General features: G+C 38.7%; 1 protein-coding gene and 1 long non-coding RNA gene across 2 annotated transcripts; both read right to left on the minus strand.

Annotated features, from left to right (window-relative positions):
• Nucleotides 1-798: 798 nt before the first annotated feature.
• LOC103707151 (putative E3 ubiquitin-protein ligase RING1a) lies at nt 799-13,495 on the minus strand. Its single transcript, XM_008791534.4, has 10 exons — nt 13,093-13,495; nt 12,929-12,983; nt 8,750-8,808; nt 3,129-3,210; nt 2,837-2,957; nt 2,673-2,714; nt 1,974-2,525; nt 1,767-1,874; nt 1,464-1,661; nt 799-1,372 (listed from the first exon to the last, which is right to left on the minus strand). The coding sequence occupies exons 1-10, from the start codon at nt 13,271-13,273 to the stop codon at nt 1,340-1,342; spliced, it is 1,431 nt and encodes a 476-aa protein (XP_008789756.1). The 5' UTR covers nt 13,274-13,495; the 3' UTR covers nt 799-1,339.
• On the minus strand, nt 8,823-12,922 carry LOC120110603. The gene is made up of 2 exons (XR_005511773.1): nt 12,528-12,922; nt 8,823-12,398 (listed from the first exon to the last, which is right to left on the minus strand). It is a non-coding gene; the product is annotated as an uncharacterized LOC120110603 (long non-coding RNA).
• Nucleotides 13,496-22,425: the final 8,930 nt, after the last annotated feature.

Raw genomic sequence — 22,425 nt, forward strand, 5'->3', positions numbered from 1 at the left:
AAAAGATCTTGAGATGTCTCTATTACTCTCGTGGAAAGCAGGTCCTGTGTCCTCCCTTCACACCACGAACCAATCCCGGTCCATCACATCAGGTTTAGCCCAGCAGGTCTTTAATATTTAGTAAAGTCATGAGAAGCGTTGACCAAAAGCATCAGTGCAACAAGGAAAAAAATAGTGCATGAATCACACAAAGAAAGCTTAAAGCAGAGCAAATCATGCCTCCTATATATATACAAACATTCTACATGCTAAAGTACGAAATAGAGTGATTGATCTAACAACTGCATCCCAATAACTTCAGCTTTTCATTTTATTACATACAAATGCTGCTCAGCGCTAGCATCGAGCTGAGGTACAAATTTTGGCCGTGTGATCAACCAAGCGACCAACAGTCCTCAAATCTTCACTAAAAATAAGTCAGGTATCACCTGGGCAACGCCATCTCCCACCAGATAGCTGGAGTGAAATAAGACTACCAAAACAAACAAATACCAGCTACTGTGAATATCTTCCTATTACTGCAGCTGGTTTATTTAAACGAGGATAAAACAATCGACTTCTACATGCTGAAACAGACCTTGAACAATTTCAAAATTCAATTACCGCACTTATCATATGGTATATATGCAAAAAATAAAAATAAAAAAAATATAGTGGAGCTGAGGAGACATCATGGTTTCATCAAGGAAATTTAACAAGCCCCCGAAGGAAACTTGCACTCCTTGAACTGTTCAGAACAACCATTTTTGTGATATTAAATGTTAGAACCATTTCGAAAAAGTCCAGCACAGTACTCGATTTAAGCCAAAGGCATCCTTGGCATAAAGCATGTAGGGTACGAAATCACAATTTACTAAAATGGTAATTAGTTTTAGGCAAACAACTAAGCAGCAGCAAATGTAGAAAATTTTAGTCAATGATACAAAAATAACAGCAAGACAGATACTGGACAGAGCATTTTCCTTTTTTGTTTCCAATGAGCTACCAAGGCAAGGTTCTACAATTTCAAACCCTAACCAGAGTGAAAGCAGAACATAATTTTTTTTAATTAACGAACAAGGTCAGCATACTTAACTTGCACCCTCCGATCAACACCCAATACACCTTTACTGTCTAGGCTCTTGATTCTTTACAAGATCTTTAGTGCATTTGATGAAACTGGAACTTCACTGGCTTGTGATCTTTCAATATGTATATCACTGTTATATACATCCTCCAGTTTATGGGTAGCGGTTGGCTGGCAGCTGTTGCATCCTCCCAAGAAAGAGAGAGAGAAAGAGAGGGTGGGGAGGGGAGGGGAGGGGAGGGGAGGGGAGGGGACCTCGTGCTCTGGTATTCTCTAGCGTTGCATTTTAAAACCATACACCAACACCTGAAAACAACCGATGAAAGATAATTTTATAATAAAGCAGCACCACAGAAGCAGAAACTTGTTAACAAATTAATTGGATGCAATGCCTCACCAGCTCCCCTTGTTTGGCAGGAAAAGAAGCATGAATCTTAGCAAGAGATTCTTGTGCTTCAAATATTTGGAGCCCCTCTAAGGGATCAGACTCGACATTATCCCCCATGGTGGAGTTGATTGCCAGAGTTCCAACTTTAGGCTTTCTTATGTATATCTCAACTTCTTCAGCCTGTACAGATGTCTGACGAGCAATGAACTGCATATATGCATATTCACACTTAATTTTTAGCATTAAGATATTTGAATATTCAGCAGTTTAAGTAATTTAAACCAAAAGAGTTGCTAGGAAGAAAGGAATCACTTGGCAAAGGTGTCTAATGCACAAGGTTGGACTGCAGCAAAGATATGGTCGTTCCAAATTTGGCATACTTTGTTCGACCAAAGGGAGCAGGGTCAGGTGCACATCAAACTGAAATATAAAATTGTAAAGCACTAATCATGTTTTACTAAAGTTTGGGTATGTCACTAAGTAGCAAAAGCCAAATAATTTTCGTTATGGTTGTCATACCTCAGCATCAGTTTCATCTAAATTACGGATGTGCTCAGCGAACTTCGTCATGCGCCCGCCCTTGACAAGTCTACCATTTGAACCACTAGTATTACCATGTCTGGTTTGACTTCGTGTACCATTCTTACCCCATGCAAGTATCTCTCTGTTTCCTGCTCTCAAAGGTGATGTGCGTAAGTTTTCACGGCTCGCTTCCAAGTCATCATTTTCCTCACCGTCGATATTGCCTGCTGTTCTTGCTGGCGAAGACCGTGGCATTCGCCGTCTCTTGAATCTCTTCTGCCTTACATCAGGAGAACGATCCTCAGCAGAAGAGGAATCTTTGCTGCCATCATTACCATTTGCTTCCTCTTCCTCATCATCATCAGAGCCAGCAAGTACATTGTCCCGAACACCACTTCTACCTCTGCCACGTAGATAACTGTTTTGTCCATGAGCTCGAAAATTCCCCCTTGATTTTCTTAAGAAAATTTCAGCTGCAGCTTTTGTGGACTTTTTCCTACCAAGTGCCTCTGATTGTCGCCGAAATGTCTCAGCTATGGATGCTTGAATCTAATATAAATGGGAGATTGATAATCGAGATATACCAGATAAAAAGATGACATACAAGACAACGACACAGGCACGCATGCGTGCACCCACACATTCATACACTCAAAGGTTCTTTATATTTGAGATAAGTCAACTAGATAAAACTACCTTCTTATTGCGAGTTCTCTCTTCTTCATGCAAAGCCAGTTCCTGCAAACAGATAATGAAGCTAAAGTCAAACACTGCCTCAAAAATAAAGGAATAGAAAATACTACCAGTACATACAAGTGAGAGATCTGATGAACAACAATAAATTCTGGTAACTTGCTTACCTCTTCCTCGTACTTATCAATATCTGGATATAAAGCTGCAATCAGAGCATCATAATTTGGATCGTCCCTCAAAGAACGCCGACTAGCACAATGTGTCCGGCATGCTGGACATTCATTATTCCTGAAGGAATAGTTGGCAACTAAATTGTTAAAGTCGCATGTCCAAACAACCATAGATATAAAAGATCAATCAGTTAGCATTTGTTTTTTCTTGCATAATGCAAGTTACATAGAAGAATTTTGTATCCCTGTACAATCAAAGAGATAAAGATGGTATTATTTTACACCATACCCAAGCCGCATCGATTTGTCAATACATTCCCTGCAAAAGCGATGCAGGCACTCCATAACGGTTCTTGTCTTCCTTATTATACCTGGTGCATAGACGGTTCAGTAAGAAAAAGGAACTTTTCTTTGGAATAACTAGTACTAGCATATGAATGGTTCAAGGGATACGTGGATTGGATATAAGTTTATGTTTTCCTGCTTACCCAGAATGGCACCAGCAGAACCACATGAAAGTACTTATGAAATAATTCATAGAATTCTCAAATTATGCAAAACAGGATCACAGAGAACAAGAACATGGACTAATTTTAACATAGAAAATGGTATCCAGGAGCAGGTTTTTGCTGATCACCTTCTTTGTATTTTAGCTTCTTATTGCTGAGCTTACAGTTTCAGATTAATACATGCACTTACATCTTTGTGTATATGACAACCATCCAACAAAAATATAAGCAGTGTCTAATATGCTTGATGCACAATACTTCCACAAGTTCAGGAAATCATGTGCCTATATGTAAATGAGGAAGAACTCATACAAACACAAGGTATGTTAGAAAATATCGGGTTGGAGTTCCTAAAGTGCGCCAATAATGTACATAATGAGAAACACCTATTACCCAGCATGAATATCAAAGACAACATTCATTCTCTAGCTGTTTAAGCATCTGAAGGGAACACTCTAGCCTAAAATAAATATCATTCCGTAGATCATGCTTTTCTCCCAGTTTGAATATCTGATTAAAGCTTTGCAAAGATTTGAATATTAAAAGATGGACTATGATGCCAGAAGGATCACATTACAAGCCACATCAAAAATAAAGCAAGCTCTCTCTCTCTCTGTGCGGTTTTTTTTTTTTTTTTTTTTTTTTTGGGGGGGGGGGGGGGGGGGGGGGGGTGTGGCATTCGGCAGAAGGCCAATCACTTCCATTAAGAAAGTGGAAGGGAGATATAAAGAAAAATCACTGGAGGAAAGAAATAAAAAGAAGGATAGGATAAGAGAGGAAAGAGAAAATTAGAAAAGCAGTAAGGAGCAAAAGTAGGGAATCTTGTGCAGGAAGGTAACCAACCAACTCCAAATAAGCCTAAAAAAGAAGCCCAACAGAACTGAACAGTGGTAGTAGTCTCTGTTTAGCCTTTTGAGAAGACAAGATAGTCCAATCATTCGACGTAAGTGTTGTATTTTTCCAAGATATCCATCTGGCTGCTTCTGCTACCCAAAAAGATTCTCTTGTTGTTCTCCAAACAGATTGACTGATAAATAGTAGCATGTAGCAACCAAAGAAAACCATCAACAGGTCCAACTCTTTTTACTCTTATTGTCTTCCCACCTCAACCAAAGAGAGTTGAGATCTTCTAGGTTAGGGAGATCTTGGACATTGAATTTGTTAAGGAACAATCTAAAATTGCTGAAAAAATTGTCACTTTACAAGAAGGTAATCAATAGATTCTTCTTCACATCACTCAATGGAGGAGGTGCTGGCTGATTTCACCCTTTTCTTCCTGCAGTCATATGTAATATATGTGAACACCAACAGGCATTCACCAGTTGGCACGACCAGTTCAGTAAACTATATGCCTGCTGACTATGACTTGTTCAGGAGTTTTTTTCAGCTTCAACCTAAAGAGAGTTACTGCCAAAATTTAGGCAGTGTCATGTGAATTTTCCATGATTTTGAAAGCCTTTGTAGCAACTAAAATTTCCTTATTTTTTTCTAAACATAGATGCCATTCAATTGTTGGTGGTTTAAAGAGCAAACCATTAGGAGCCATATGAAGATCAATGAAAATTTTTGATCCATAACCCATAACGCCAGGTACTTGAAACCTTTTTACAAATATTTAGAAACTGACTGTACAAAAACACCATTCTTGTTTAGGTGATCCAGAACTGGATGCTTTTTTTTCAGATGGCAAATTCAGCTGCTGTGGGATCAGGTTTTAATTTGGAGCTAGAGTTTAAAGCATCAAACAGTGTGAAACCCAATGATGACAATGCAAAAAAAAAACAGTGAAAAAAGGTATTTTAGAAATTTAACTATATTCAGGTCTATATGTCTGCCTGATACATGGACAACTTCTACAATCCTCAGAACTTTGTGATACAATCCATGCTATGCTTCCAATCCAAACCGCATCATAGATGCCCATTTCACCCACTTCCGCTCTATGAATCCTAGAAAGCATTTTCAAAGTCTCCAGAATCGACATGACAGGGACTAAAGCCTCAGATTGGCTGATCGGAAGGCAGGTGTGATACAAATTCACCTATCAATCATTGTCAAATACTACAATTGATACTCAACTTCGTCTCACTTTGTACTGGTATTCTAAATATCTTGCTAGGAGCCAAGTGATTTTAGAGAGGTCACATGAAAAGGCATACGATTATGAGTTTTACTTTGATGGATATTCATTGAACAAAAAAATAAGTACAGAGGTCTAGCAGAATTCCACCATTTTTTACTATATTTTTCTGTTCATCTTCATGTTATTTCTTCTTTATAGATTTATAATCATGATGACCTCAGATAAGGTTTGATCTTTTATACTTTCTCTCCTTTTCTGTTCTCCATGTCATACTTGTTTTGTTTTATATGCAACATATCTAAATTTAATTTGATTCAGATCAATATCTACCTATCATCTATCTTCCCTGCTCCCTCCATTTTCATCTGTCTTTTTTCTCTTTATAAATTTCCAAGTTCATATCTCAAAATTTGTTCCTCTACTCACCTCCTCTTACTCCACCATGTGACCATGTCTAACCCACTGGATGTGACAGTTCTGAAATAATAAATCAGACTGAAAACCATGTCTTAATGTCTTACAGCATTTCAATTTTACAGATTCAGACAGAAAACAGAAAAGCCTTGCAAACACCTCACTCACTCCTGAAATTATAACCCAGAGCTTGGTTTACATAAGTCAATAGCAGAACAAGATTTTTGTGGTTATAAGCTTAGATGGTCAAATTCTGAATGGGAAGATTCGAAAGTTTTCCTGGAGTCAACGTGACTAAGATATGAGTTATAACGAGGTGGTGTTTCAACGAATAAAGACACCATGATCAAATACTACCTGTTGTACAACACCACAGAAGCAATTTTGTCATAAAGACCAACACTTAGATCTATTGGAAGGACATGATATATCTAACCTTTTTCTTGGATACTCATTGAATTAATGGGAAATTGCAATTCGGTGGTGGCCCACGAATTGTTGAGTCTGGAGCTTAAGAGTTGACTCAGGCCTTGTATAAATAGTTGAACTTCAACATAATTCTTAATGGTGGAAAACAACAAACCACAGAAGGAAAACTTCCTCTTCCCCTCAGGATTTCCAACAACCCAACTCCCCTATGCAGTTTGATTTTTGTATACTTAATCTTAAACATTTTATACAATTTGGAAAAACTGTCACCCATGCCCTTTGAAATAATGACCTTTCTTTTCTCTTCACTTTGGGATATCAGACTCTTAATTATAGTTATTCCTAGGACAGATATTTATCACTGCTCTAGTGTAAAAAATTGTACTTGCAATTTACAAGAGTATCTCCTCTTGTGGAACCAACATCTTTAGTCAAGAACTCTGCCAGAACTTTCTCATGTACCCTAGTTGTGGAAAAATGACATTTTCACTAAGTTAAGGCATGCCTTATTGCCAAGTCTAAAATTACCTTGTAATCAGTGAACAGAATCTTAGCAAATGAGCTGGCACTTAGTTTGGAGCAGCAGAATTTACTAAGAATTTCTTCAACATGTTTCGCTTTGATTTGCAACAAAAGGTATCCTAGAGAATCATGCATGAAAATTTTCCAAAACTGAATTCTAGATACCATGTCGGGCATTGAACAAATTTAAGGGGTATTTGCAGCATCACTATTGTATAAGGATTCACTGACATCAGTTACCATAATGATCATGAAAATTATGCATACCTTACATGTCAATATATCAAAATTTTATTAGGGATAACAGTAACTGAAATTTAGATTAATAAAACAGAAGCAAAAAAATAAAAACAATAAAACTTTAGGAACATAAACATAAAAGTGTGTCTTATAAGGTGTTCATTTACAAATAACCAGCAATTACCATGTCTAAGATCAGTTTGGTAATTCATATAGTTTGTTACAGTTATGCTTATACATGAATATATTCTGCATTAGAAACCTTTTCTTGATTCTAGGAGTATATGAAAAGCACACAGGTATTTTTAAGTCCATTGAATCACCTTCTTCAAGATTCACATTGACACGGAAAGATCAAGATCAGTTTTACAGTGTAGAGTTCTAACATCACATAAAGCCCATTTTCAAGGATCAATGCAGTCATATGCACACCTTACTTTCCCATCTTCCATCTCTCTCAAAAGTGGGAAAGATAATGATCCCCAGGAACATTTTAGATTTGAGCTTACAATAGAATCTAAATGTAGGTTATATTCCATTCAAAGCACTTCATAATCAGTCCACTATATGCAACATTACCCACTATGAATCCCATAACATGTCATTTCCCGAACCTTATTTGGACCCAATATGGTAGAATTTGATGCACCAAAGAAGTGGGGAAAAATCTGAAGACAGCAAAAGGCTACCAGAGCTATTGACGGAGGTGATTATCTCAACAAAATAATCAGATTTTGCGATTCAGGGGGAAAAGAAAGAGTCGAAAGCTTTCTGAAGATTTAATTAAATCATGTTAAGTTCTGGCACAAATGCTATCAAACATTACAGGAATCTCCAACCAGAAAAGGATTGAACCAAAAGCCTAGGGGACACCAACAACAACATAGAGCTTGACATCACACTTTGAAGAGCTAGAGGGCTTAGAATAGAAAAATCTATTTAAGATTTACATACATACATAAAGACACTGTATGTGTCGTTGCATTCAGATTAGGTTCAGTTGTTTTTAGTTTAGTTTTATGTTTCACATAATTTCCTTTCCTTAACGAGTTTTACAAATTTTGTTCAAGCCGTTTTGGTGCAGGTTACATATTTTATATTTTCCAACAATTTCTGTTCTAGTTTTAAGGGCTATGTTTCTAGTGGCACTCTGAGTCCTCCTTTAGGTAGGATTTTAGTCTACAGGTGGGTATCATACCTTTCAAGCTTAGAAAGGTCATTTTATACTTATATTGGAGCATTAGATATGAGAAATCATACAATAATGAATTTATACATCCTGATTTATTTGGATTTTCCTTTTTCTCTTCTGGTGTCTTCTTCTGCATCTAAGTTCTATCAAAAAAATCTAGTTGTATAGTTAAAGATGTGGCATGTAATGAAAACAATGGACAAGTTGACTATATATGCAATGTGCGCATTTGTGTGTATGTTAGAAGACTACTAAAAAAAATGCACAAAATTGAAGAAGCCTATTACATGACATGCTCAGTAACAATTTGCATCCTATGCCCCATCATCTAGATAAATGAAAGGGTCTAACTTAAGAAGCTTGTCAATATTAATGAAAAACCAAAAAATAACGAATGACTGCACAAATCATAGCACTGAAAACATTGTACTATAGAATTTCATGAAATAATTTGCGACTGTAGCATGTATTAATGTCCAATTACTGAAAACCAAGTATAGGTTTCTAGCAAATATACATACCTAAACAAATAGGGCATTGAACTTCTTTGCGTATGTCCGCCAATTTCACTGGGATAATTCTGTGGAGCAGGGAGAGGGTAAAAAATTAATTCAGAATGAAATACAACCATAAAAACATTTTGCAGACATGAATAGGTGAATAATAAAATTTATGCAGATCAATAAGTTTCATAACATACCAAAGAAATTCATAGCTTGCAAATGAATTCCATATAATTCAGATAACCAAAATAGATGAAAAATAATCAGTGCCTCTTTAAGCTTCAGCGACTCAATATAGCTCAAGCTTTCATTAGATGATATGCAAGAGTCAGCTTATAACACCAAGAATTTCTCCACAGCACAAGCACGTTAACTATATGATGCATAGACACAAATTAGCTTTTATACAAGCTCTAGCTGTGACTTCCATACAATAAGTTTGTTCAGAACTAGAACATCCTATAGAACAGTGAAAAGAAAATTTACTTAAGCATAGATGTGGGTAAGTGAAGCAGAAAAAACAACACACAATCACAAAAAAAAAGTTGAGACAAGTCAACAATCACTCATGTTTTCAACTAAAGAAATAGAAGATTAAAGTCTCATTCTCCATTAACAAAAAAATACAATGCCATCTCAGTGAAAGATAACTCAACATAATACAGTATTAGCATTGAATGCTTAGTTAGATAGAATACCAAGGTACAATCAAGGTTTGACCCTACATATGTTTGCTAACATGTATGAGATTTTACTTGGTGGTCCATGGATGGGAAGAAATTTGTCCATTTACATCGGCACTTGACAACAAGAAAAGGATAAACTGCAATAGTGAAGCCTCATTTCTTTAGGAGATTAGACTGCTAAAACAACAAGCAAGGCCATGAAAATATTTCATATCATGAACAAATATCAAGGGTCAACCATCAAATTCAGCAAGCAAACTGAAGAATTCAAGAGGTGACAGGACTTAAACACAGTTCTTTCAACTTAGACAGGACAAAAGATAGGATATTATGGAAGGAATATGGTGGCCACTAAGTTAAAAGGAGCACTCAGCAGATACACTGGTAGCAACAATAACTTGCATGCACCAAACACTTGAATCCTTGATTCCAAATCAACACATTCACTAAGGTGCGGCCCTAGCTGCATCCATTGGTTAGCATGCTGCAGTACCAGAGTGTGCCACCCAACCTTGGTGCCAACCATTGGCACCATACCAAGGCACAATACCACAACCCCTAGTCACAAAAAGGCTCCTCATTGTACACAAAAACATAACCAAGGAATGGCAATTTATGAACCGAACCCACCAACCCACCAGAGTTTGTCAAATTAAATGGATTTGTATATATATTTTTAAAAAAAAATTGAGCAAAGTTTGGGTCACTTAAGACTACCTGGTTATAAGTGGGTTGAAAATCAGTTTGGAACCAAGATCCAACAAGTCACCATAGGTTGAACAAACCCTCAAAACTCAGCCCTATGACCCTGTGATAGTAGCATTGTTAGCGGGCCAAGGGCTAGTCAAGGCTTGGTTCAACTGTTTAGTAATGCCTGGCAATTCATGGTTCAGAGAATGAACAAAAAATACTAAAGAATATGTAGAGTTGACAGGGTTTAGGGTTTATCACTTGCTCTCCACTTCAATTTCCTCTCTCTCTCTCTCTCTCTCTCTCTCTCTCTATATATATATATATATATATATATGGATGCCCAACTTAAATCCCCTGTTCTTGGCCGTATCATTTTCATTCCCCAATAATGTCAAGTGAAATCCTCATTGGTGGGTTGACACGTTGAGCATGGGAATATATAAAACAAAATCTGTAGGGTATGATTCTATTAATTTCATCCCAGTTATAAATGGTTCAGATATGGGTTGGGGGTTTCTTTCTGAGCAAACCTAAAACCAATCAGACCCAGCCCATTGCCACCCCTATACACAAAAACACATGTAGAAAGAAAATTTGGGAGTAACAAGAAAAGCTTGAGGATAAGGGACTAGAGATATTAGATGCAAATACATTATATGCAATTTTACAGTTCTGAGACATAGAAATGGATTAAATACCGTATATACTGTATTAATTGGACATAAATAATATCCTCATCTAGGCATAAACAAAAATATATGTAAATGTAACAAAGTCCGGTCACCAACATGGAGAAAACACAAAAAGAAGATTTATAAGTCAAAAATTGGAAGATGCACAACACATTATGATGTACTAATCTAACACCTCTGAGTCCTTATTGATATTATGTACTGGTTTGAGATTTCAAAGTCATAATAGTTTTGAGCCCCAAATATATAAAAGTATTGAGCATCTAGATGTTCATAAGTATATCTTCCTCACTACAGAGATGAAAGGTGACATAAGAAAAGCCATCAAAATTGTTAAACTGTATACAAAGAAATTGTTCACAGAGTTTGGTACCTCAATTCAGGATTAGGTAACTCTAATGATTCACAAATTGCTGCACTAGCCCAACCTTTCTAATTTATTTAAGAGCTTCCCTGCAGTACCATGAAGCTTGACACAGAGTGGCTGGACCAATAGTTCAGATCCAACAATGGGAAAAGCAAAGATATAAAAGAGCTGGAGCATCTAAAAATTGTTTGGGTGATTAAAATCAAATCTCACACACCATTTAGTTAAATGGTGTACATTTCGCATTCCCATAGCTGTTTTTTGAAGTATGGGGAGACGAGGATGTTAGAGTGGGCATGCAATGAGACTAGGAAGAATGAAGTTGTCAATAAGAAGAGAAAAATGCTCTTTATGTGATGTAAATGGCAGATGAAGTGAGCAAAATCGCTAAACATGGTGGAAAGTCATGCATGTTACCCAAAGAAGGCCTGAAAGGAGGGGTGATAAAGAAGAATTAGATGGAATTACTGGGTACCGATTTATAGATTCTTTGATTTCAGAGAACTTGACCTTAAATATGAAATAATGCATAAGTGGAACATGTAAGGCCTAGCTGAATAGCTTGCATGGATAAGCCTCTTTTATTGTGTTTATATATGTATTTGTTCTATGTTCTCTTTTTTTCTCTTCCAATATAAATAATCCATGGAGCAGAAAACTGATAAAACATCAAGAATCATAACATTGACCAAACAAAGTTCAGTACTGGTAGTATATAATAACATAAAATAATGCTTTAAAAAAAAGGAGTTTGAAATTTTAAGAACAGAACAATGGAGCAAAAGCAAGATTGAAGCATGTTTGTATAGGTGATGCCTCAAACAAAAAACATATCCATCATCTGCTCATTTGACTATAACTCCAGAACCATGAATAATCATAATAATCTTTCTTCCCTGCAACTCGAAAGTTGAAAAGCTGGCAGGCAGGTAGCACCACCCAACCATATGAAATATCCAGAACTGCAAGGATTAGAAACTATCAAAGAACACCAACCAAGAAATGATCAACAGGGAACTAGTTGTCTTAACGATAATAACTTTAAAGGCTTGTCGTACGTAGAGATCCACTACACTATCTATCTTCGCTGCTCCTTCAATTCAACTCGTGCATCCTCTGCGAACGTATGCCTCAGCGTATCCTAAATTAAATTAGCTTACACGTCATACTGGGTTTCCTAACTCAAAGCCCGCCATCTCGTTAACGTCACCCTTCCACTGCTCCCGCCCCTGCCTTCGACGACCATCAGGATCACCAACACGAGGAAGTGATCACGAATACATACCGTCACACTCCTCTCAAAAAGAAGAAGGAAAAAGAAAATACATACATCTGAAGAAAGAAAAAGAAATGCATACCTCCACGCATGCGGAAGGGCGTCAAAGCTCGTGCAGATGACTATTACAGGAACACATTGGTCGAAAACAGGAACAATGGAAGAAAACGAGATGGCGAGAAAACGAGATAGCAACCAGCTACAACCCATGAGATCGGATCTACCGAATAAACCGACCCACGAACACGAATAAAAATAACATGCATGTGGCCGAGAGACGGCCGTCATCCGTCATCTTCATCCCCGCGAAGGGAAAAGAACAGAGCGAAAACCCAGCTTACCCCCAAGTTCCATCGTAGCAAACATACAATACTCCACCACCTCGCCGGTACCGATCAGAAATACGACAAGATACCACGAGGATAAGAGAGAGAAGAGAGAGGGGGCGAGAGATAGAGAGGAAAACGAAGAAGGGGAACCTACTCGTCTTTGTCAGCCTCGTCGTCCGAAGATTGGCTGCCACCTTCGCCATCGGAATCTGGACAGGAACCAAAAAAAGAAGAAGACACGAGACGGATGGATGGTGAGATCGAGAGGCGGCGGAGAGAAAAAGAGAGACGGAGAAAGGTTGAGGCTAGCATCTTTACCGCCATCTCGTTCCTTCGGTAGCTCCGGCGGTGGATTTGGCTGCGGCGGCTGCGCGCCGTCGGCCTGCGGCAGCGGCTGGTGCTGCTGCTGGGACGGCAGCGGAGGCGGCAAGTGGGGGGAGTCGGTGGAGCCACCGAGGTGGTCGGAGGGCGGAGGGAGGGGGCGCTTCTGGGCGGGCATTTCTTTCTCTCTTTTTCTCGTTGGTGTTTTGGGAGGGTATGAGGTGGGAGAGAGGATGGTGGAGGAACTCCGACGCTCCTCTCTTCGTTTTGGTTGGGATGGGTTATAGGCGGTCCACAGGGGGAACGGCCGTGGTTGCGTGCGAGCGAAGGGAGGACGAGATGAGAAGGGTGCCGGATGGGAGGCAACCGGGGAAGAGAAGGGGAAGAAGGGGAGGGGGGGGGGGGGGGGGGGAGGGACGGGGGTAGTCCGAGAGAGAGAGGAGATAGAGGGGGGTTGGGTGGGAGCGCTCGCGGTCTGACCGGATTTATCGATCACATTTAGGCGACAAAGCACATGCAGCGGCGCACCTATTTCTCTTCCGCCCCTGCTCTTCCAGTCTTTATATTTTATTCTTATTTCTTACCCACCCTTAATTGTTTCCTTGCTATTTTGGGAATAGGTTGCAACGCCGGTTTGGAGGCGCCTGGGTGCGCGCTGCTGGGATTGGTGCGTGGGAGCGGGGACCGCTTGAAGTAGAGAGGAACGGGTGGTGGTGCGAGCCGCGCCGCAGCGGCACGTTTATGTATGAGCGATGAAGAGTCGGACGGTAGGCGCCACGGCAGCAGAGCGAACTGGTCGCGCCTGGCGGACCCGGATGGAGGACGCGGTTTGACTAGGGTCGGGGTTGTATCTGGATTCACCTTCCTGGCGCAGGAGTTGTATCTGGATTCACCTTCAATCCAGCATCGAATTATCAACTGGTTGCTTCGGGACCTATACAGGTGGATGCATGATAGGGTTTGTAGTGCTTTGAAATTCATGTGGTGGATGATTTAATGGTAGATTTGCACGAAGAAGAATGAATCCTTCTTTCGAACAAAAGATACGGCCTGTTCAGTTTGACCATCGCTTTTTTCGGTGCAAGGTTTTAAATTAACATGATCGTAAGTTTGTAAATAATTTTTCTGTATCGGGAGACGAATAGGGCCACCGACTGGATCGCTGCCTATGCAACACAGCATTCCGGAGAGATCTTCTGGACATACCAGAAGGTTCATTCTCCATAGTATGCCAGATTGTAGCCTTTGATGCTGCTGGCTGTACCTACATTAGGATGGGATGAGCAGCCGTTGTATAAAAAAATATATATATATATGTTTTTTCAGACATGTTGTTATTGTATGCTTGCTTTGGTCATGTGTTATGTACGTGATTATTTGCATGATGCACATGAGAGTTAGTAGGGATGGATGTGATCTTTCATTTTGATTGAAACGTTTTATTATTTATATAGTTAGATTTAATTTCTTTTTAGGATTTGTTTGGACAATCCAATAGGATTTGAATAATTTTTTTGCTAATGAATTGGGCAGTGTATTTGACCATACGGAATATAATGCTAACACTTTCCAAGTATGAATCATGTGGTTGAAGAGAAAAAAATGCCTTCATAGGTCCTGTTTATTAGGTCCTATTATGCTACATCCAAACCGGCTTATCTCAGGTCAGTTGTAGATTTGGACAGTGAGTCATAAAATACTGCCCCAAGCTATTAAAATGCATGGTGTCGCTTTGCCATAAGTCTAATTATATCCATCCTTTATCTTTAGTCTTCAGCCCTTAGGTCGATTAACTACAACAAGCATTCTACCATTTTGCCTTAAAATCAGGTGTTTTAGATCAGTTTGTCTAGAAGGGATACCTGAATCTTGCTCATAATGTAACATGTTTTTTTTTCTCCGCAATTTCCACTACTGTAAGTTTTAACTCGTTAGACTAGTCTGACTATATAATTTTTTGGATATATGTGTACCATGTTAAATTATGAATACCTAAAGATTTTCAATTTTGCTCACTGCATAGAAGCGTTGTTTTATGTGGTCTCAGAAATGGGTTGGGGTTGTATCTTTCGCCTGAAAAAATGATTCACCTTCCTTCATGTGATCGCGTAAATGTTGCTTCGAGATCTGCGCAGGCTGATAAATGAGAGAGTTTGGAGTGCTTTGAGAGCTGTATGGGTGCGATCCAACAGACGGCATTGTGAAAGAAGATCAATCATTGTTTCACACGAAAGATACAATCTGAACCCTTAGAAATGGAGAAGTCATCGAAGTTGATATTCTTGAGAGAGAAAAAAAAAAAAAAAAGGATACTCTGACCTTTCAGCTGGACCTTCTTCACCTAGAATACCAGCTTCTCGCAGAACGGTTCGTGTTTATCCAGTTAGCAATGACAAAAGGAATAGAAAGTTTCGGGTACTTCAGACAAGCAGTTAGTGTACATTTCAGGTTTTATTCAGCAATGATTTTTTTCATTAACATCTGTAATTTGTTTCTTTTTCTGAGAAAAAGAATGTCACCCACTTAAATTTTAAAGCACGAACTGCCAAAAAAGTTAAAGGACGTATGACAAACATGTAATCAGGCTGGAAGTTTTTGTCATCTACAAAATGTCAATATTAGAGGTTGAGTTTGCTGCTAATTACTCTCTTTATGGTACTCTTTGGAATATGTACAACTAATTTCTAATGGACATCTTATTATATAGGGATATTCTTAGTCTGTAGAGAATTCCAATATGAGCTGACATCTCGCAAAATCTTGCATTGTGATATAAAAAGGTCTATCATCTTTATGATCACAAATGTTTGGTGTTTTCTACAGGTTAGGAAAAATTTCATTTCCACAAATTTTGTCTTCATATCCTAATCTGTTTGCAGGTACTATTTCCACTTCTTCTGCTCTCTCTCTCTCTCTCTCTCTCTTCCTTTTTTACTTCTTCTTCTTCTATTTCCACTTTATTTGGCCGTTGTTATGCCTGCAATACTGTGTGCAATATTATTTGTTTAACTAAGAAGTCACATACATTACTTTGCAGCGTGGTAGCACTTCAATCATATGACCAGTATTCCTTAGGGAGCTCCATAGATGGATCAGTGAGTTATCATTTCAGCTCTTTTGACTAGTTATCTGTGAAAGGACTGTGTAAAAGTGCTCTTTATTCCCAAATATTGATACACTGTAAATTTGAATTTTGTCTGTTATAAGCCGAAGTACTTGGATCATGGTGATTCCCATGGAAGTCTTCATGTTGACATGTTGAATATAACAAACCGGCTTTCCTTTCTCAAGAAAGGCATAGAATTTTCTTTGCTGTTGAAATTGAGAAAGCAGGTGTTAAAATGATGAAATTTATGCATATACTGTAAATCCACTAATGTGGGTGTACTGTGAATTGTAGATCACGTACTTCTTTTTCACTAGCTGATTAATATATAAGAGTTGGATTCAATCGACACAACAAAAAGAGTTCGAAAGTGTAATAATTTACAGTATTAGAGTAGTTGTAATGAACTGTAATAGTGAATACGGCCATAGTGGCAGATGAAGCAAAAGTTTATCTCCTTTTGTCCAAGCCTACTTCGGGATAGCGCTCTCGCTATCACAGTACAGAGCTGTGTTTTTCGACTGCTTGACAACTAGGTATGAGTTTAGGTAACAAAGCCAACTAATCTTTATCCCAGTGTAAACAATCCTACCACATACTCATTGTTAGTTTTAAATTGAGATGCAGCATATTGCTGTGATCCTTTTATCATGAGATATAAGTATGCATAAATCATGTAAAAATAAGTAATTAATTTGCTTTTTTTTGTCATGATTTAATCTATGTTTGTATAACAGGGTAACTTTAGTTAGGAGAAGGATCTGAAGAGGACCTTAACCTTAATTAACCTATCTACATTCATCAAGTTTCTGAGTTTCTGCTGACACAGATATTTTTTTGGACAGGCTTGAGCTGAAACCAGCATCTGGCTATTTCAGCTGAAGCTGACGAGATCAATCCAGTTTCAATTGTTTTAGTGGTTCCATCGATCTTGGCCAAAACCGATGATGGACGGATGCTATATTTGTGTCGGTCTTTTGGCGTCATTCTCTGATCATTGCTTTCTTTCTCTTTCGACTGTCGAGTAGTAGATGACAAGGGTGATGTGGCTATTTGATGTGGCATTGAATTCAAATATCTAACATGATTCACTTTGCCAAGCTAAATGCTTTAGCATGCAGATTTCTAATCTGTGCATCTAACCAATCATGTTTTGAAGTGAATGCTTCATTTTTTGTGCATTTTTTTCTGTTGCCAATGCTGATAAAGCTCTCCGACTGCCACCTGCAGCTTGGACTTAACTCATCTGAAACACTCATCATACCAGGTGCATCTCTGTTTTAGTTTGGCCTCCACATAGGAATTCAATCAGCTAAATTGGAGGTAAAAAATGTCCCATGTTAGGCGGAGGACCACTATCTGTGTATCTGGAGCTTTTTCTTTTTTTTTTTGAGTGAACTGTGCATTTGGAGAATCGAGACCAGGGAACCAATGTCTGAAGAAAATTTCTCTAACTTTGTTGTTCCCACTATTTCCTGGCCACAAAGTGGAAATATCTCTTGTGGTCCTCATTCTTCACCCAAGTAGTCAAGTTTCTAGGTTGGAGTACTCACGTGCGCCTCCTTATTGACTAATCTTCGCTGCAGGGGTTCAAGGATCACTTAGGTCAAAAAAAATTTCTTCATTTGGTTTCTCACAAACTTTTTTAATTCAAAAAAGAAATTATGGGTTTATCATTCACATTCAGAATATGATCGTACCACTCAATATTCATTTTAAAGTTAATCACTCAAGAAAACTTTATGTAACTTTATGTCCCATATCTATGAATTTGTCAATTCTCACGTGAAGCATTCTGAATCAAAATGTGAGTGAAGGAAAGGCCTATTCATTTCCTTGCCAAGGGTAAAAAGCCTGAAGTAAATAAATAGGGTATCCTAATTCCACATTGAAGACAAAAGAGTAGGGAGTTTTTGGTGGCATGAGGGTCATATGATGAGCTACTTTACGTGCATAGTACTTGATTTATCCCTAAAGTAGAATAGACTCATCTGAAAAGAGCTGACTGAAGAAAGGTAATGTTCTTGTTGCGTGAATGAAGCCAGACGTTGGAGAAAATTTAGAAAGTTATATCTTGTACCCTCTGAAGCTCTTGTTCCACCTTTTTCCTCTCTTCATCTCCTGTCAGCAGGTCACGTCTGCTCCTCTTCAAACTTCAGGGTCCAGTTTTGCTTTGATGCTGGGCACCTGCTTCCAAAGTTAACTGTGAAGTTGCAGTCTAATTATGTTTAAGTCAAAATGTTATGTAGCATATGTTGTATCATTTTCGTTCCATCCTCAAGAATGTGCATTTGCTATGTTGGAACAATTGGAAGTAAATTAGACTACCTTAAGGGTGCATTTCCATGCAAGTTTAGACTAATACGCAGTATTTTCATGCCCTGTAACAACTACTTTAAGGGTGCATTTGGTTCGTGATCAGAATCGAAATGGATTGGAATGCAAATCGGAATAATCATATCCCTCAATATGTTTGGTTCATAGCTGGAAGCAAAATAGAATTTGAATACTATGGGAGAGTAGAAAATGGGTTTTAGAGGATTGGAGCATTTCCGTTCCTCCCTAGAGTAGACATGGGAATGGGACTGAGGGACTCCTTTCAACCAAACGGCTAGAATAAGAGTCACTTATTTTTATTCTCATTTCAGAGTCTTACTCTTTCCATCCAAATATGCCCTAAATCCTGATAACTAGCTCATGTATTTCATTACAGATGAAATTGTCAAATAGCAAATCACTTGGTGTTCTAATGTGGTTCATTCCCCTTTGACTATGCATTTGAAGTTGCTGATACAAATTATCATAGTACCATTTTCCTTTTTCTTCTTCTTCTTTTTAAAAGAAGTGTTAAATTTTTTAATTAGGTATGGGGTTATGACATAAAAAAAAGACTAGTTTAGTACACGAGGCTTTAGCTACTATAGGATTTGAAAAGAAATAGCTGTACATAATTTGCTCCCACATGCCAGGTGATTGTTTCCATGTTTCGAATTTGTGACACCTAAAACATAATGTAGCATCTTATCTTTATGGCAGGGATCACTATTTCTATGGATGTCTAACTTCTTGACAAAAAGTACTAGCTTAAAAGGAATACAGGGTCTATGCAACAATGACCCTTAAAAGTTTCCAGTTAAATCGGCTTTAGAATCATTCCGGGTATCCAATGAAAAAGCATGAGAATCAGTGGCAAATATTGTCTATGAATTTAAGTATGTGTCCACCAAAACCATAGGACATGATCTTTAAATCTGTCCAAACAATTTGGATTTTTTTTATATTTAGCTCATGATTCGCCGAGTTCGTCCTAAACTTTGGTTAGGCGATATTTACAGGACTTGTGAAAATTGTTTGTGTGACCCTATAGTCACTGAAGCCTTTTTAGAAGAAAAATAGATACTTAAATAAATGAAAACAAACGCACCTTTTTAGAAGAAAAGGAAATGCAGGAACAATGGACAAAAGCGAGCAGATGGGCTGAGGGTTATTCGTTAATTTTCCTCCGTTTTAGGGACCGTTGGTGCAAGTCCTACGGGGTACAATGGGATCCTACAAGATAGGCCGAAAAGAGGAAAACGTAGAGGGCGACTCGGTGACAGTTATTAATTAAATTCAGTAGAGTGTGAGTGGAGTAGGCGACAGCCACCCGCTGCTTAGGGACATTCCGATTATAGTGTGTGGAGAGATGGCCGTATAGACAAATCATGTATACCGAGAGGCCAACGAGGCAGCAGACTGGGTAGCCTCTTAAGTGGCTAATCATTCTGGAGAGACCCTCTGGCTCGGAAAGGAGGATCTGGAGCGCCCTGGAACTTGTTATCTTTTGATTTTTTTTGTGTATTCGTACCCGTCATGTATGATACATCCGTTTTAGTAAATAAAAAAAAAAGTAGAAGGAAGAGAAGGAGAGAGCGCCGAGGCCGCTGGTTCCTATCCCATAGGAGGTATTTTTTTGGATCGGACCCCACCATCCGCTTGCTGCTCTCTCCCCCTCTCTACTTCAGCCCCATTTGGGGGAGCTTTTGGAGGGCCAACAAGCACTTTCTGGCCCTCCAAAAGTACTTTTAGATAAAAAATAGTATTTAGTAAAAATTTCGAAAAGCTATTGAAAACAGCTTTTGGGGAGAAGCTCCAATTTGGAGCTTTCTAAAAAACTTATTTTTAGTTTTGTCGGAAAGTTGTATTTTGATAGAAATACCCTCCATTTAAAAGTCCCTTTTTACTCCCACGCTGCCTCTTTCTCTCCCACCCCTCCCCCTCCCTCCCCCTCTTCAGTGCCACCCTCTCCCTCTCCACGACCACACCCCCCCACCCCTGCGACGCCCTCTACCTCTTCTCCCTCCTCTGCCGCTCCCTCTCCCCCGTCGCCGCCCCTAACGCCCTCCGCCTTTTCTCCCTCCGCTGCCGCCCCCGACGCCCTTCGCCTCTTCTCCCTCCTTCTCTGCTGCTCCCTCTCCCCCTCCGCCGCCCCAACGCCCTCTTTCTCTTCTCCCTCCTCCGCCGCTCCCTCTCCCCTGCCGCCGCCCCCGACGCCCTCCGCCTCTTCTCCCTCCTCCTCTGCCACCGCATCTCCTCCAACCGCGTCTCCCTCCGGCTTCGCCGCCCACCCTCCCGTCGTCGCGCCGCCGGGAGCTTGATCGCCCCTTCCATGACCGCGCAGGAGAAGTGAGGCAAGGGAGGAAGAAGGGAGAGGGGAAGAGAAGAAAGAAAGAAGCAAAAAGGGGAGAAGCTTCGGGAAGGAAGAAGAAGAAAGAAGAAGAAAGAAGAGAAGGAACAGAAAAGAAAAAGAAGAAAAGAAAAAAATAGAAAAGAAAAAGAAAAAAAGAAAGAAAAGGAATGGAATAAATAAATAAAAATATTCGTAATTGTCTAACTAATTTTATCATCTAAGAAATTTGTTATTTATTTATTTATTTACATTAATATTATACTATATCATATATTTATGTATTATTATATAATATATTTTATTATGCTCTGTTGTATAATACTAATAATGTCCTTTATGGTCATTTTGTCATACAAGAGTACTTTTTTGGTTTGTTTACTAAACACATGTTAAAACACCACGGCATTTTAGAAATATAGTTACCAAATAGCAAAGAGTTTTTTTATAAAAGCTATACTCCAGACAGCTTTACTTTCAACAGCTATACTTCCAAAATCTCTACTGCTAACAGCTCCCCAAACAAGGCCTTTGTCGTTATCTTCTTCTGCCATGCTGCGCTTCCTCTACTTATCTTGCTAGATCCAACAGCTCATTACCAAATAGATTGTCGGTCAAAAAAACAATCGATTTTTCCTAGCCCATTTAAAACATTAGAAAAAACGGTAGAGCACAGGTATGATTTTTGGTGATGAAATGCCGAAATAACAGTCATGGTATGTACAAACATCTATAAATTTGAACTTCTAAACATTTCCTTAGAATCCTAATTAAAGTCCTTTTTATAGTAAAAACTTTTCTTAGATTGAAACAAAATAAATCTAAACAATTTTATAAGAAAGATATATGAGCACTTAATTTATACATTTTTTTCAGAAATATATTTGTTACTGTTAGAATTCGAGCTAAGGTCAGCCGTTCCGAGGTGAAAGCGGGTCGGCCAAGAGCTAAAGAGTAGCTTTAAGACGCTAATAGACCGGCATCACCACTCTAGAAGGCAAGCACGATATGCAAAGAAGTTTACTTGTTGGAAAATTTTCAGCGAGGGACCAACCAATGCTTAAGTTAGTATATCAGTGGGAGAAAGAGAGAGAATGAGAGCAGAAGAATGCTCGAGAGTGCGGGTCCTCTGGTCACCCCTATATATACGATAGAATAATATCCATTACCTTATTCATCAAGAGGTACGGTAATTGCATGGCAACAGCTAACCTCATTTGCTCAATGCATGGTAATGGCTCCTTCCAATATATATGTGATGTTAATTGTGCATATTATGTATTTATGGCCGAGCTAGATCAACAGTTACCGAGTCTATAATTACAACTTCTTTGGTGATCCTTGGCATTACTCCACGATTAAATCAACCAGCGTAATACATTGGCCAATACCATGGTCATTCACCTCAGTCAAGGCCAAGGTAGAGAGATCGGAATAGTCTAAGGTTAAGATGACCAATATTCTTCCTATCAGTATTATATATAAAATCTTTGGTAGCAATGATGTGCATACACGTGCCTTAGATGTATAAAAATTAAGTCAACAAGATATGGAGATA

Source organism: Phoenix dactylifera, chromosome 4 (genome assembly GCF_009389715.1).
Source record: "Phoenix dactylifera cultivar Barhee BC4 chromosome 4, palm_55x_up_171113_PBpolish2nd_filt_p, whole genome shotgun sequence".
Taxonomy (NCBI): Eukaryota; Viridiplantae; Streptophyta; class Magnoliopsida; order Arecales; family Arecaceae; genus Phoenix; species Phoenix dactylifera.